The 15,281-nt window shown below is 41.4% G+C and overlaps 1 protein-coding gene across 4 annotated transcripts in view; it reads right to left on the bottom strand.

The window, feature by feature from the left end:
• Nucleotides 1–15,281, bottom strand: part of SLF1 (SMC5-SMC6 complex localization factor 1) — a 229,596-nt gene that overhangs the window by 157,986 nt on the left and 56,329 nt on the right. For all 4 annotated transcript variants that reach the window (XM_030193392.1, XM_030193394.1, XM_030193395.1 and 1 more), the window contains exon 6: nt 12,387–12,549. In XM_030193392.1, coding sequence (XP_030049252.1) covers nt 12,387–12,549 — 163 coding nt within the window. The remainder of the gene's footprint in view (nt 1–12,386; nt 12,550–15,281) is intronic.

Genomic DNA, 15,281 nt, shown 5'->3' with positions numbered 1-15,281 from the left:
GATAGGAAACAGAGAGTGGGGTTAAATGGGCAGTATTCACAATGGAGAAGAGTAGTTAGTGGGGTTCCTCAGGGGTCTGTGCTAGGACCGCTGCTTTTTAATATATTTATAAATAATTTAGAGATGAGAGTAACTAGCGAGCTAATTAAATTTGCTGATGACACAAAGTTATTCAAAGTCGTTAACTCGCAACAGGATTGTGAAAAATTACAAGAGGACCTTACGAGACTGGGAGACTGGGCGGCTAAATGGCAGATGACGTTTAATGTGAGCAAGTGCAAGGTGATGCATGTGGGAAAAAAGAACCCGAATTATAGCTATGTCATGCAAGGATCCACGTTAGGAGTTACGGACCAAGAAAGGGATCTGGGTGTCGTCGTCGATAACACACTGAAACCTTCTGCTCAGTGTGCTGCTGCGGCTAGGAAAGAGAACAGAATGTTGGGTATTATTAGGAAAGGTATGAAAAACAGGTGTGAGGATGTTATAATGCCGTTGTATCGCTCCACGGTGCGACCGCACCTTGAGTATTGTGTTCAATTCTGGTCGCCGCATCTCAAGAAAGATATAGTAGAATTGGAAAAGGTGCAGCGAAGGGCGACTAAAATGCTAGCGGGGATGGGACGACTTCCCTATGAAGAAAGACTAAGGAGGCTAGGGCTATTCAGCTTGGAGAAGAGACGGCTGAGGGGAGACATGATAGAGGTATATAAAATAATGAGTGGAGTGGAACAGGTGGATGTGAAGCGTCTGTTCACGCTTTCCAAAAATACTAGGACTAGGGGGCTTGCGATTAAACTACAGTGTAGTAAATTTAAAACAAATCGGAGAAAAAATGTTTTCACCCAACGTGTAATTAAACTCTGAAATTCATTGCCGGAAAATGTGGTGAAGGCGGTTAGCTTAGCAGAGTTTAAAAAGGGGTTGGACGGTTTCCTAAAGGACAAGTCCATAAACCGCTACTAAACGGACTTGGAAAAATCCAAAATCCCAGGAATAACATGTATAGAATGTTTGTACGTTTGGAAAGCTTGCCAGGTGCCCTTGGCCTGGATTGGCCGCTGTCGTGGACAAGATGCTGGGCTCGATGGACCCTTGGTCTTTTCCCAGTATGGCATTACTTATGTACTTAACTTATCTATATCTCATTTTCGCAACCAAAGAGGCAAGGTCTGAAATAAATAGAGCCACTGAGAGACAATGAGCATGTTGTAAAGAACAAACTGCTCCCCTAAGGGCACCAAAGAGCCCTCCAAACACTCCACAGTTTTCCGTAATAAGGGAGTCACATTCACCACATACAATTGAGAGAGGTCAGACAGGATGTATGCCCCAAGATAGTTGACCATATCTGGGGTCTCCTTTAAAGGAAAAGGGTTCCAATAATCTACTAATCGAAGATTAAGTGGAAGAGCCTCCAACTTATAGACTAATATTAACCTTCAAGCCTGACAAAGTCCCAAAATAGTTAAAAGTTTGTAGAACCTCTGGCAAAAGCGTCTCTGGACTAGTAAGAATGAGCATATCATCATCATCGGCAAAACCCATGCACTTAATCTGCTCATGACCAACAGACACCCCTGTTATATGATCATGATGTTTAATGAAAGACAAAAGTGGCTCTAGAAACAAGATATATAGCAGTGGTGAGAGAGGGCACCCCTGTTGTGTACCCCGGCGCAAAGCAAATGCCTTCAAAATCTGTCCATTTACTATTACAGCTACCATAGGATTAGCGTACAAAGCCTGGATAACCTGCAGAAAAAAAAACCCTCAAATCCCAATGATCAGAGCAACAAAAAAAAAAAAAAAATAGCTAAAAGTAATTTGCGCACATTAAAGATTCTGGAGTACAGCATACTATAGAAATCCTCAAACAAAGATTCAACCTGCTTCTGTGCCTGGATCACCTCTCCACATTTTGACTTCAGAGGGCTCACCATAGTAGGGCCGTTCCAATTCTTAGTAAGATTGACCAATAAACGCCCCGGTTTGTTACCAAACCGGTGAAGCTTATACTTATGATAAAAAGAGATGCTGCTGCATCTTCACCTGAATAAGCTGATTCAACGCAGCTTTAGCAGCAAGGAAAGCATGTTTAGCTGATGCAGCGGGGGGGGGGGGGGGGGGGGGGGGGGCATGCTGATAAATGCTCGTTACTCATTTTTCTAGGTCAAGCAAATGAGCTGCTACAGGTCGCTTATACTTACAGACATAAGCAATGATTTCACCACACATAAAACTTTGTCTGTCGCCCAAAATAAGGAAATATTGGCAACATGCTCAGCACTAAACGAAGCAAAATCCTGCCATTTCTGAATATTTACTGTCATGACTCTTGGAGCTTGGTAATTAGAAGCCCCAATATCATGGAGTATAACCCTGGCACAAAAATCACCTGAAGTCTCTATTATTTTATGAAGTCTCTTTTATTGAATAAATCACAGATAATTTACTCACAGATAGATGTTCAGGATACAGAGACTTCTTAATCTGGAGGTTGTGGGAGGTGGAGATCTGAAGAGAGGTAGTTGTATTGGAGGGGGAGGGGAAGGTAGTTGAACAGGTAGAAATAGTCCAAAGCTGGGTGACTGGAATGTGCGATATCTCATTTGGAAGAAGATATTCTCAGGGTAAAAACCCAGGTTCTTTACAGTGAGTTCTCAGCAGGACAGAGCTGTGTGGACCCGGATGGTGTTAGCTCCATGTCCCTGGCTATAATGGTGAAAGAAGGCTGAAAGAACAAAGAAGTGGTGGGGCTTCACACAGGGAGGAGCAGATAGAGACCAATGGGGACAGAGCCTGCCATCGGATAGCAAGGGGTAGTCCTAGAGATGGGAGGGAAAGGTCATACCTGGCTGACCTCTGAGGACAGATAGTAAGACTGAACAGGAAGACAAAAGAGCCAAGTTTGGCAGAGAGAGAGAGAGAGAGAGAGGGAAGGTCTGGGCGGCCTCACAACCAGTGGTAACAGTTCTTACACAGCCAAACAAGTGTGGTTGCACTGCCTGTGAACTACATTACCCACAGTGCATTGCTCATGTATTTTTCCGTGGGAAACTGCAGCAATGATAGTCCTTGGGACTGAGAATAACAGTAAAGGCATTACACACATTTTAGGATCACGTTATAAACTAGTGAGAGGCTGTCGGAGGACAGAACACTCCCCACCTGGTATTTAAGAAATTCCATATCAGTATACAATTCCACAGGAAAACACCACCAGCATGGTCATCCTCAGTGCAGAATCCTACTATCTCGATATCTACCCAGACAGGGCAGTGGTCAGAAACCTCTAACACCCCCAACTCTGCCGCTGTAACCAGAGGAAACAAAGAATGAGAGACAAATATATAATCAATCTTAGAAACAGTATTATGGGTCTTAGAGATATAAGTAAAATCCATATCCTGAAGAACACTCGGCAGACATCTACCAGATCTAAACTTCTCTGCCAAACGCCTAAACCGCAATCAGAACGAGGGTGAGCATGGCTCCCACCCACCGAAGAAGCCATCTGTGGATCAAGAACTGAGTTAAAGTCCCCTAACAATATCATATGCACATGAGGATCCTGGAAGTGGGTTAAGAGAGTAGCTAACAAAGACTGAAAGAATAAGCTGGGAGACTCATTAGGAGCATAAATAGAAGCTATTATTACAGGCATAGCGTGAAGGGTACCTTCTAAGAGGAAATATCACCCCTCCAGATCTTTAACTTCCCTCAACAATCGAAAAGGTACTTGTTTGTGAATCAGACTAGCCAAACCTGCCTGTTTTTTTTTTTTTTTTTTGGGTGGGGGGGGGGGGGGGGGGGGGGAAGTAGACACAAAATAACATTCAAGATCTGTTAGCTTGGTCTCCTGAAGCCCCACAAGCTCCACTTTGCAGCGGCGAAAGTCTATAATATCTTGGAGCATTTAATACGAGAATTGATACCAGAAACATTCCAGGAAATCAGCCGAACTGTGTTACCCACCATCCCACCAACTAGTAAACAACAATGCAGAAACCATCCTGGTATCTAGAAGCCCACCAAGGTACCCAGCCCCTATCTTGGCAAGCTTACACATGTTAAAGGGTACAACCATACACCTCATATAAACAACCAACTCTAGTCCCCCAACATTAGAATCCATGCCCTCCCCCCACTCCCATCCCAACACACCAGACAACCCCCGCCATGTATACACCATTTCTACTCCAACTACAGTCATCGCACACATGCATCCAAAATACCTCCCCCCCCCAATCCATTCACATACACACCAGTAACAAAAAATGAGAATCAAACACTACCATTAATGACCTAGCCTCCCTCTACATCTCTCAGGTGTCGGAGAAGGATCAGATGGAATGCCATAGGACTCCTCAGCTGAGAGGTCCTGTGGGTCCTGATCTGTCTTCCAGGAGCAGTCTGAATCTGACTCTTCAAAGTACTATTCTTGGGAAATACATGGAAGAGAGTGTTGACTAGAGTGTTGGCTCCGAGGTAGATGAGTATATGAGGTTGGAGAACGTTCCTCTGCCGATGCATGCATCAGTCTGGCTCTTGCTGCCCCCGACGTTCAGCGCTGAGCCGGTGTGCGGGACCTCTCCTATAACTGTCTCTTCGATGGTATCTACGGGCTAGCTCGAATAGACTGCATATGTAGTAGCCCTGAGATCTCCCCTAAGCCTAGCCTGGATTTCCTCCTGTTCAGTAGGCATCTCTACTGGCTGAGAAAGTGGTGTGAATGCAGCCTGAGTTATAGCCTGTGCCGGAGATTTCAAAGGCTCTCAATGATAAATTAGATGGAGAGAAGGAGAGCAGTCACTGCAGCATTGATGCTTCCTGTCCGTTGAGGATGTCGATGCAGGGGAGGGGTTGGCAGAGTGCTTGGAAGGAGAATAATGAATATTCTTCTTTTTAGGTTATTTTATGCTGCAGTTTCCTTAATGCATGTTGCACCAACAAAGAGAATGTAGAGTCCTTATGCAGTTGTGGTATAGAATCCGAGGTTGACCGTCAATGTTGTATAAGTGCACCCAATGCAGGTTCCTCGTTGAGTGTTGAATCCTCTGCCATGCTCGATGAAGTGGCTCTATTAAAACACGATACCTTGAGGACAAGCCTAGTGCAGTATTTTAGGCCATTTGTAGCCTTTTTAGGACATCCTCCTTACATCCAGCATAGATGGAATTGCTGTAATCAAACTGTGTTAAAACCAAGGATTGAACTAGCAGTCTAAAGATGTCAAGTGAGAAATGTGATCTGATTCTCCTCAGCTTCCAAAGAGATCTGAAGTATTTTTTCACTACGGAGGAAACCTGAGGCTTGAACGTGAGGTGACTATCAATTAATACACCCAGTACCCTAATATGGTACTTGGAAATTATTTTATTCTTTTTTTCAGTTGCACCTTACCTTTGTTTTATTTTGATTTTTTTTATTTTACCAACTCCTTATTTGATCATTTCACCAGTTTTTTAATATCTATGCACTTCACTTTTCGCTTTTCCTATTTATTCTTTAGTATACATTTTCATGGATATATTTTCACTCCTTCTGTAGTCTGTCCTATGCTCCAAGTGACAGTGCTTCTTCAGCATTTCTAACATATTATTTTGCTGATAAAGGTATGACCTTGATCTTTTACATTATAGATGTCAGATGTATATTTGCTTTAAAAAGTTTGATGGTCCACTGATGGTTCAGTCCATTGTATTTTATTGTGTATGTCTAATTTTATCATTATTTTTATTTCTATTCATGCAATTCATACTTCTCACTTAGTTTATATGCCAGTCTTGTTCTTGGTTTTTATTCCATGATGTAAGTACTTTTATATACATATGTTATTTATGTATGACACACAATATAACACTGCAGGTGTTTTGTAACGCCGAAACACGGACCGTGTCAAATCCTTTTGTTCAAGTAGCAAATAAAGCATATTTTAAGCACCATTTCCTGTGTTGGATTTTCCTTCGGCCAGCCTCTATTTTTTTCTGCTTCTACTGTTTGACGTAGAGATTCTTTCTGCTTGCTGTGCCTTTCAGTTTACAGCAGCATTCAATGAAGTAAGCATTGACTTTCTGGATGTTTAGCTTTACAAAGCAGGGATGAAAATCTGTACTACTGTGACTAAAAATACAATGCTATATTTTTCTAGTTTTCATCCTTATTCTCTGAGAGCAAGAATATCAGTGAGCCAATTTATTCGTATTCGGCGTATTTGCCCTGTTGATGGAGAATTTGAGTATTATGCTCGGGGCTTATGGCAGTGACTGTTGGATTGCAGTTATTAAGAGGACTTACTATCAAGCTAAGTTTGCTGCCAGAGAAATTCTGTTATCGGTATTCTCAGGGTTTGGAGAAACTTGTTGCTATATTTCCATATATGATGCACATTTCATTGGTTATTGCTTTATTGTACTAGCTCTGGCATATTTTATCTATTCATCCTTGCTTTGTGGAGAAGCCTTTAGTGGCATACCAGAGGGCCAGCCACTAGGGGAAGTTCTCACACATACAAATGTATTGATTATGAAGTCAACAGGTTGGAGGTAATGGGACATACTGTTTGTGGAAAATGTCAATGGTGTAAGCCTGAGTTGGAGGGACTTACATATATGATCCCTAAAACACACAGATTGTGAGTCTGTCAACGTAATATACATGAAAATATGTCCATGAGATTTAATTTATATCGGGAGAACCAAATAACAGATCAAGATAAGAATGATTCAGCATATGTCTAGAACACTGTGTGGGAATTTCCAAGCCCTTCTGGTATCCCATTGGGTGGAGAAGGGACATGAATATTGCAACCTACAGTGGCGGGTTTTAGAGAAAATACAGCTGGGCATGGAGGGTGGTGATGTGGAGAGGTTGTTGAATTACAAACAACAGAAGTTGATTTTCTCATTGGGCACAGTATCTCCTGGGGGGCTGAACTTGGAATTGGACTGGTTGTCACTCATACGATCTTGATAGTGACCGGAGTAGCTGAGTACCTGATATTGTGTGGGCTGGTTATTTAATGGGAGTAATGGTGTTTAGTCGCCATTTTAAAAAGCAATGCAACGCTGAAGGTTATAGCGTTCTTGGAACAGATATGGAGTCTCTATGTCTTTTCTAGGGTTGTAGCAAATCTTTGTACTTTGTAGATATTATATGTTGTATTACTGTTTTAGGGCTGTTGTCCTCAGGCAGAAATTGAAAAATGTGGCCATGTTGATGCAGGTCCTGAATACAAAAATGATTTGTGAAGCAAGTAAAAAGTTTTGTACAAGTTTCTAATAAACCATATTTGAATGAAGAGACAGTGTACCTGTGCCATGCGTTGAAGACTGAGCACTGGGATCGTGTTTATATACATTTTGGAAGCCCCCGCTCGTTTAAGAACTGAGACTGGTTTGATTTAGGAATAAGAAAGGCATATATAAGAACTGAAGATTGCAAACCCTGATGCAGAGCTTCAGCTTGAAACGTGATTGTCTTGGTGTGGCTTCCTTTGGTGGAGTAATATTTGAATGGACTCATGATCACAATAAGTAACTTTTGAAAAACATTTTTTTACTTCACCAAAGGCTTTAAGACATGAGTTATTTACTTTCCTCTTAAAAAAGTGTGAAGAAAAAAAAAAAAAAAGCATTTTGTACATAATAAAGAGAAATGTTTACAGATTAAATTTATGCTAAGGGACAGATGATAAACTACTGAAGGCTGGCAATGAAAATTGTGAATTATGTGAACAAGTTTCTGAGCACTACTTATGAGGGTCCCACAAAATATATTAACACAAATATTTATTAATAATTATATTTATGAGTATATCTTTCTTCTATTTTTGGACGCTATTGTGGACTTTTCATATCTGCAAATTGTTACACAACAAATATAGACTATTGTTTTATATGCCTTGTAATCTTATATACAAAGGCAAAATAAATAGGAAATTCAAGATCCGAATCAAGGAGCCCAAAATATTGTATAGATAAGCAGATAGAAGATAAACCACATGTTAAAACTTATGTTATTTCTGAATGCAGTGTGCAAGGGACTTCAAGCATAGTGTGCTTCATGTTGTACACCTCAGCTGTAGGGGAGGAGAGAGAAAATGTTACTGAGAAGAACAGAAATTTATATTTGAATTTAGTACAGTAAAGTTAAGTCAAGACCTACCTGAGAGTATTTTTTATAACCCTTTTCATTTTTGTGCTTTTTTTTTTTTTTAGTGCCTTCAATTCATGAACGATATAGGAAAATTAGAAATAAGAACTGCCATTAGTTATGGAATCTTAGACATACAGTGGTTCACTGTTTAATAAATTTCAGTTTGTGAACATTTTATTTGTGTTTTCCCAAATGATTTTATATCTACATCTTTCTAATATATATATTTTGACTGTTCCAATTACAGAGTTTATTTTTAAATAGTTTTTAAAAAATTAATGTGAATAGTTTTTAGTCTAAAATGATCATGGTTCAATTAATAGGCATGAAAACCATCCTATCCTTGAGGAATTGGGAAACAAATACCTGGATTTGGAGGCGATAATGGTAGAAGCTGATCTGGATTTCAGTGGCAGTCACAGAGATGTAGCTCACGGAGAACCATGACTGGAATATAATTATACATGGCTACTATCTATTCAGGAAAGACAGGGTAGGAAAAAAGGGTGGGGAAGTAGCATTATATGTTAGGAATAATATTAAAGTGACAGAATTGCAGGACATATGGGGTAAGGAAGAAGCACTGTGGGTTAATGTGGAAACAGGAAACGGAAAAAGTATTTACATTGGTGTGATATACAGGCTCCCCACACAATCAGAAGAAATAGAGATTTAATCGAAGACATTCACAAGAAAGCTAGGAAAGGGGAAGTACTACTGATATGTGGGTTTAATATGCCCGACGTTGATTGGGGAGTCTCTGCTGCCAGGTCATCTAGATGCAAGGGGATCTTGGATTCTCTACAGGAAGAATTGTTCCAGCAGTTGGTAATAGAACCCACGCGGAATGAAGCTATTCTGGACCTGGTGCTTACAAATGGGGACAGTGTTCCTGATGTTACGGTGAGCAATCATTTGGTATCTAGTGATCACCAGATGGTGTGTTTCAAGATTGACACATGAGGAACGGGCTTATTCAACACTGAAGGTTCTAGACTTCAAAAGAACTAACTTTGCCAAGATTGGGGAATACCTCAAGGACGAGTTAGTTGGATGGGAACAGCTAAGGTAAGTAGAACAGCAGTGGGTGAAACTGAAAGGAGCTCTTTAAAGGAGTCTAACTTTCATGTTAGAAAAGTACGTAAAAGTAAGAGGAAAAGAAGGCCGCTTTGGTTCTCAAATGAAGTAGCTGACAAAGTAAGAAAAGAAAAAAAAAGGTTAGCCTTCATAAGTTACAAGCGAACACAGAAACAGGAACACAGGCAAAAATATCAAGAAATGCTCAGAGAACCTGGAAAAGCTGTCAAGTAAGCAAAGATGCTAATGGAAGAAAAGATAACTGGTACAGCAAAACTAGGGGACAAGATATTTTTTTTAGATATTTAAGTGATAGGAGGAAGTGTCAAAATGGCATAGTGAGGAGGCTCAAGGGTGAAGGGGAGGCACATATAGAAGCTGATAAGGATAAATCTGAACTGTTTAACAATTATTTCTGTTCTGTGTGTTCATGGATGAGAGACTGGGAGCAGGGATGTAGAAAACAATTGCTAATGGAAATGGATGTTCGGTAGACCAGGACAGATTCTCAGAAGACTGTGTTCGTGCGGAGCTAGCTAAACTAAAATTAAAGCAATGGGGCCTGATGGCATACATCTGAGGGTGCTCAAAGAACTTGGGGAGATTTTGGCAGTTCCATTGTCTAACCTCTTCAATGCTTCCTTAGAGTCTGGAGTGGTCGCGGAGGACTGGAGGAGAAGGGCAGATGTGGTCCCTCTGCACAAGAGTGGAAGTAAGGAGTATGCTGGGAATTACAGAGCTGTTAGTCTGACATCAGTGGTGAGTAAACCAAATAAAATGCTTCTAAAGTGGAGGATTGTGAGGTTTCTAGAATCAAATGGACTGCAGGACTTGAGGCAGCGTGGTTTCATTAGAGGCAGGTCATGTCAGACAAATCTGATTGATTTCTTTCACTGGGTGACCAAACAGTTGGACGTGGGAGGGGCACTAGATGTGGTGTACTTGGATTTTAGCAAAGCCTTTAACATGGTTCTGTACAGGTGTCTGATAAGTAAACTGACTGCCCCTCAGTATGGGTCCTAAAGTGACTGACTGACTGGGTTAAAAACTGGTTACGTGGAAGGAGAGAGAGGATAGTAGTAAATGGAGCTTGCTCTGAGGAAAAGGATGTGGATAGCATGCAAAGGGATCTTGCGAAGCTTGACAAATGGTCCAGCAATTGGCAACTTAGATTTAATGCTAAAAAATGCAGGCTCCTACACTTAGATTGCAAAAAAAACTAAGGGAACGGTACAGTACAGGGGGTGAAGTACTTTTGTGTAAGAAAGAAGAGTGAAACTTGGGGCAATTGTGCTGGATGATCTCAAGATATTCAAACAGGTAGAAAAGGCGACAGTCAAAGCCAGAAGGATGGATGCTCAGGTGCATAGGGAGAGGAATAGCCAGCAGGAAAAAAAAAAGAGGTAACAGTGCCCTTGTATAAGTCTCTGGTGAGGCAATTCTGGAGACCACACCTAGAAAAAGATATAAACAGGATAAGTCGATCCAGAGGGCGGCTACAAAACTGGTCAGTGGTCTCTATCATAAAGCGTATGGTGACAGACTTAAGGCTCTCAATATGTATACACTGGAAGAAAGGAGGGAGAGAGGGGATACGATAATAGACATTTAAATACTTGCGTGGCATTAATATACAGGAGGTGAGCCTCTTTCAAATGAGGGAAGACTGGAATGAGAGGACACAGGATGAAGTTACTACTACTACTACTACTACTATTTAGCATTTCTATAGCGCTACAAGGCATACGCAGTTAAGAGGTTATAGGCTCAGGAGTAATTTGAGGACATATGTTTTCACAGAAAGGGTGATGAATGAGAGGAATCGCCTCCTGGTGGAGGTGGTGGAGACAAGGACTTTGTCTGAATTTAAGAAAGCACATGGGATCTCTTAAGGAAAGGAGGAGATAATGATTTGCTGTGGATGGGCCATCTGGCTCTAATCTGCCGTCATGTTTCTATAAATTAATACTTACTCTATTGCTTTTTTTGTGATTTATTTATTAGAAAACCAAAAAGTACCTTTATTTATGTGTTTTATGACAAGCTGTGTAAACAGCCATTGATACATGTTATAGCCTTATGATAGTATTTTTGAGTTGTAAAATGTTTTTCTCTTTTTTTTTTTTTTTAATATGCACTTTTAATGTATGTTTTAAATGAGTTTTACATTTGGAGTATGGGGATATTTACCAGAAGACACACTATTTGTAAATCAAATTATAGCATGCATTCTTATGCTTAAGTTATTGCATGTATTTTGTAAGGTGTGTGTGTTGGGGGGGGGGGGGTTATTTTGAGCTTGAAACACCTGGGAAATACCGTCTGAGCAGTTTACAATGTAATAAAATTTAGAAGGAAAAGAACTACAACTCATGACAGGAACGAGACAAGAAAGAAGGGGGGGTGGGAGACAACTGCAAGGGAGGGGAAATTAATGTAATTAAAATAAATAAACTACTAGCATCAACTGCTGATCCTAGAGGGCACGAAGAGGAGAATGGAATGGTGTCAAAGCAAATTTAGAAGGAAAAACCTTCTTTAAAGAGAAATGTTTTCAGGACTGCTTTAAAGGATACATAAGAAGGCTCTAACCAAAGAGGAAGAGGAAGGGAATTCCAGATGGTAGGGGCTGTAACACTAAAGATCCTAGAACGGATAGTATCCGGCCTAAACGATCAAAAGGAAGGGGTTAAAAGGAAACTTTGTTGTAAGGACTGAAGACAGCAAGAGATAACATAAGGAGTCAAAAAATAAGAGGTACAACATTCAGTGATCCTGCCACTGAATATTGCTGGCACCCACATAACTCCCAGCTCCTCCTCAATGCTGCCCCCTATACTGTCCCTGGCCTGCCCACTAGTTTGTTGGACAGTTGTGGTGACATTCAGCGGCATAGTCCTGTTACATGCCACTGAATATCACCACTTAGTCTGAGATAAGCAATTTAATTGGGCAGGAGAGTCTTTGAATATCTGAAAGAGCCATTCATATTAGTGTCATAAAAATGTTGCCACCCATTTGAGTGGCTGATTCATCTTCCTTGTCGGCTGAGGATAAGTACATATTTTGTGAAGCTATGTAACGCTATGCAAATACAAAAATTCTGAGAGAAGAAAAAATATACTGCGCATAGAACATCTCTGTCTTACCTCAAAGAGGAATTCTCCAAGATATTGTATGGGATAATATGATGCACTGAAGTCACTCATCTCTTGTTGTGCCTTAAGACTTCTATTGTTTGTGAATACATGTGTTATTTCACCTTCTTGTTTTTGTGGATGATATATAAGTGCCTTTCCAGCCAGCAAAACTCTAAACAAATACAGGAAATTAACCCATCAACAGTGCAGCATATTGGGAATACTCCACTATAACTACAGGTATAATAAAAACAAACAATCATGCACAGTCAAGTAGAAGTTCTCTACCTAGCTGATGGAGCGAAGGAGAAAGTGAATTTAAATTTTCAAGATGTCCATAGCATATATGCATACAATATACTTGATTGGGCTGGGGGAGGGGGAGACTTAGGAATAAAAACATAGTTATGTGGGTCCCAGCATCTGAGTTGGATCTATAGTTCATCTAATCTTCCTCCTTCCTGGAGGACAAAAGATCCTCAACTGGACCGTCCAAGGATATCAGAACCAAAAACTACAATTTGAGTTGAAGTTTTAAGTACATAATTATTTTTAAGATTCTAACTCTGTTAAAAATGAAGTCCACCATCAACCTCCTCTGCATTGTCTCAAAACAAAATTCACACAAAAGTGCAAAGTGCAGTCATTTGCTGGAAGCCTTTGATCTCTCAGTTCTGGTCTGAGTTTACAGCTTAAAAGGTCTTTTCTCTCTTTTAATCCTACAGTGCTAACAGGTAACATTGCTGAACCACAGATTCTTTTAGGACTGTAGTGTGTAGAGTGCATTACAGTAATCCAGTCTTGATGTTATCATGGCATGCACAACTGATACAAGGCTTGCCTACTCAATGTAAGAAGAGAGGAAGCATAGTTTATTATTTATTTAATATTTAGATTTTTGCTCACACCTTTTTTAGTAGTAGCTCAAGGTGAGTTACATTCAGCTACACTGGATGTTTCTCTGTCCCAGGAGGGCTCACAATTCAAGTTTGTATCTGAGGGAATGGAGGGCCAAGCGACCTACTACTACTACTTAACATTTCTAAAGCGCTACTCGGGTTACGCAGCGCTGTACAGTTTTACAAATAAGGATAGTCCCTGCTAAAAGGAGCTTACAATCTAAAGGACGAAATGTCAACTTGGAGCAGTCTAGATTTCTTGGATAGAGGTATAATGGTTAAGAATGCAACATTGAAGAGGTGGGTTTTGTGTAGGGATTTGAAGATGGGTAGGGAGGGGGCTTGGTGTATGGGCTCAGGGAGTTTATTCCAAGCATAGGGTGAGGCGAGGCAGAAAGGGCGGAGCCTGGAGTTGGCGGTGGTGGAGAAGGGTACTGAGAGGAGGGATTTGTCCTGTGAGCGGAGGTTTCGGGTAGGAACGTAAGGGGAGATGAGGGTAGAGAGGTAATGAGGGGCTGCAGATTGAGTGCATTTGTAGGTCAGTAGGAGAAACTTGAACTGTATGCGGTACCTGATCGGAAGCCAGTGAAGTGACTTGAGGAGAGGGGTGATATAAGCGTAACGGTCCTGGCGGAAAATAAGATGCGCAGCAGAGTTCTGAACGGATTGAAGGGGGGATAGATGGTTAAGTGGGAGGCCAGTGAGGAGTAGGTTGCAGTAGTCAAGGCAAGAGGTAATGAGAGAGTGGATGAGAGTATGGGTGGTGTGCTCAGAGAGGAAAGGGCGAATTTTGCTGATGTTATAGAGAAGAAGCGACAGGTCTTAGCTGTCTGCTGGATGTGCGCAGAGAAGGAGAGGGAGGAGTCGAAGATGACTCTGAGGTTGCGGGTAGATGAAACAGGTAGGATGAGGGTGTTATCTACTGAAATAGAAAGTGGGGGGAGAGGAGAAGTGGGTTTGGGAGGAAAGACAATAAGCTCAGTCTTGGCCATGTTCAGTTTCAGGTGGTGGTTGGACAAATATTCTACTTCCTCACACCTTAATTAACACCCAAATCAGGTCCGTAGCAGTACTACCTCTCCAGCAACCAAAGAACAGAAACTAACTGTCCATGTCAAACCAGTAGCAGGGACCTGGCTGCTTCGAGGCTTGCACATTGGTACCTCTTCCAAAAAAAGGGGAGCAGTTCCTATCAGTACTAGTGCATTTTGGATACCAGCGATGTCATTGCCCCTCTTCTGTACTTAACATGTGCGAACTATAAGCTTTTTTTTCTCTCAGACCATCCCCACTTCTTCCTCAGTCCCTCCCCAACTTAATGTCTTCTTCTTTCTCTCATCTTCTGTCTTTCCATCACTTCTTTATCCCAAATCAGTTTGGCTTTTGTTTCTAGGTAGGATGCTTAATGCCTCCCACCCCCGTACCTATTCTATTGCCTCATTCTATACTTCTCTGCTCTCTACTTCCTCTTGACCCAACCTGCCTTGCCCTCTACTTCCTCTTGACCTGACCTGCCTTGCCCCCTACTAATTCCTCCCTCCAATAGGTTCCCTCTCAACTCTACCTTGGTTAGTGCCCCTCCCCTGCAGGCTAGGCTCACCCATGCCTCATACCTCCTATGCAGATTCATCATACACTTTAAATTTTCTATCCCTACCCTTCTTGGAAAAGATCATATTCCTCCTCCCCCTTCCCAGATCCCCACACATCATATATATCTAGAACTCACAGACTGAATACAATAGAAGTTCCACATCCAAAAAGGCCCTATGAGCTGCTCTACCATCTACATGCACAAACTTTGGAAGCTCTGCAATCAATTGATCCACAGCACCTAGGGCCACATTTGTATGTTTTTGCTTCCTGCCCTCAGACTGAAAATCTCAAAGATCACATAGTGAGCAGGAAGTCAGTGAACCCAAAGACGTGCATTCATATCAATCCACTGTGTGCAAGCCTACCTACTTAAAGTTCTAGCAGTTAGAGAGTAAGTGGTTGGCTTGGG

The sequence above is a fragment of the Microcaecilia unicolor genome, chromosome 2 (genome assembly GCF_901765095.1).
Source record: "Microcaecilia unicolor chromosome 2, aMicUni1.1, whole genome shotgun sequence".
NCBI lineage: Eukaryota > Metazoa > Chordata > Amphibia > Gymnophiona > Siphonopidae > Microcaecilia > Microcaecilia unicolor.
This window is presented reverse-complemented; position numbering and strand designations above follow the sequence as displayed.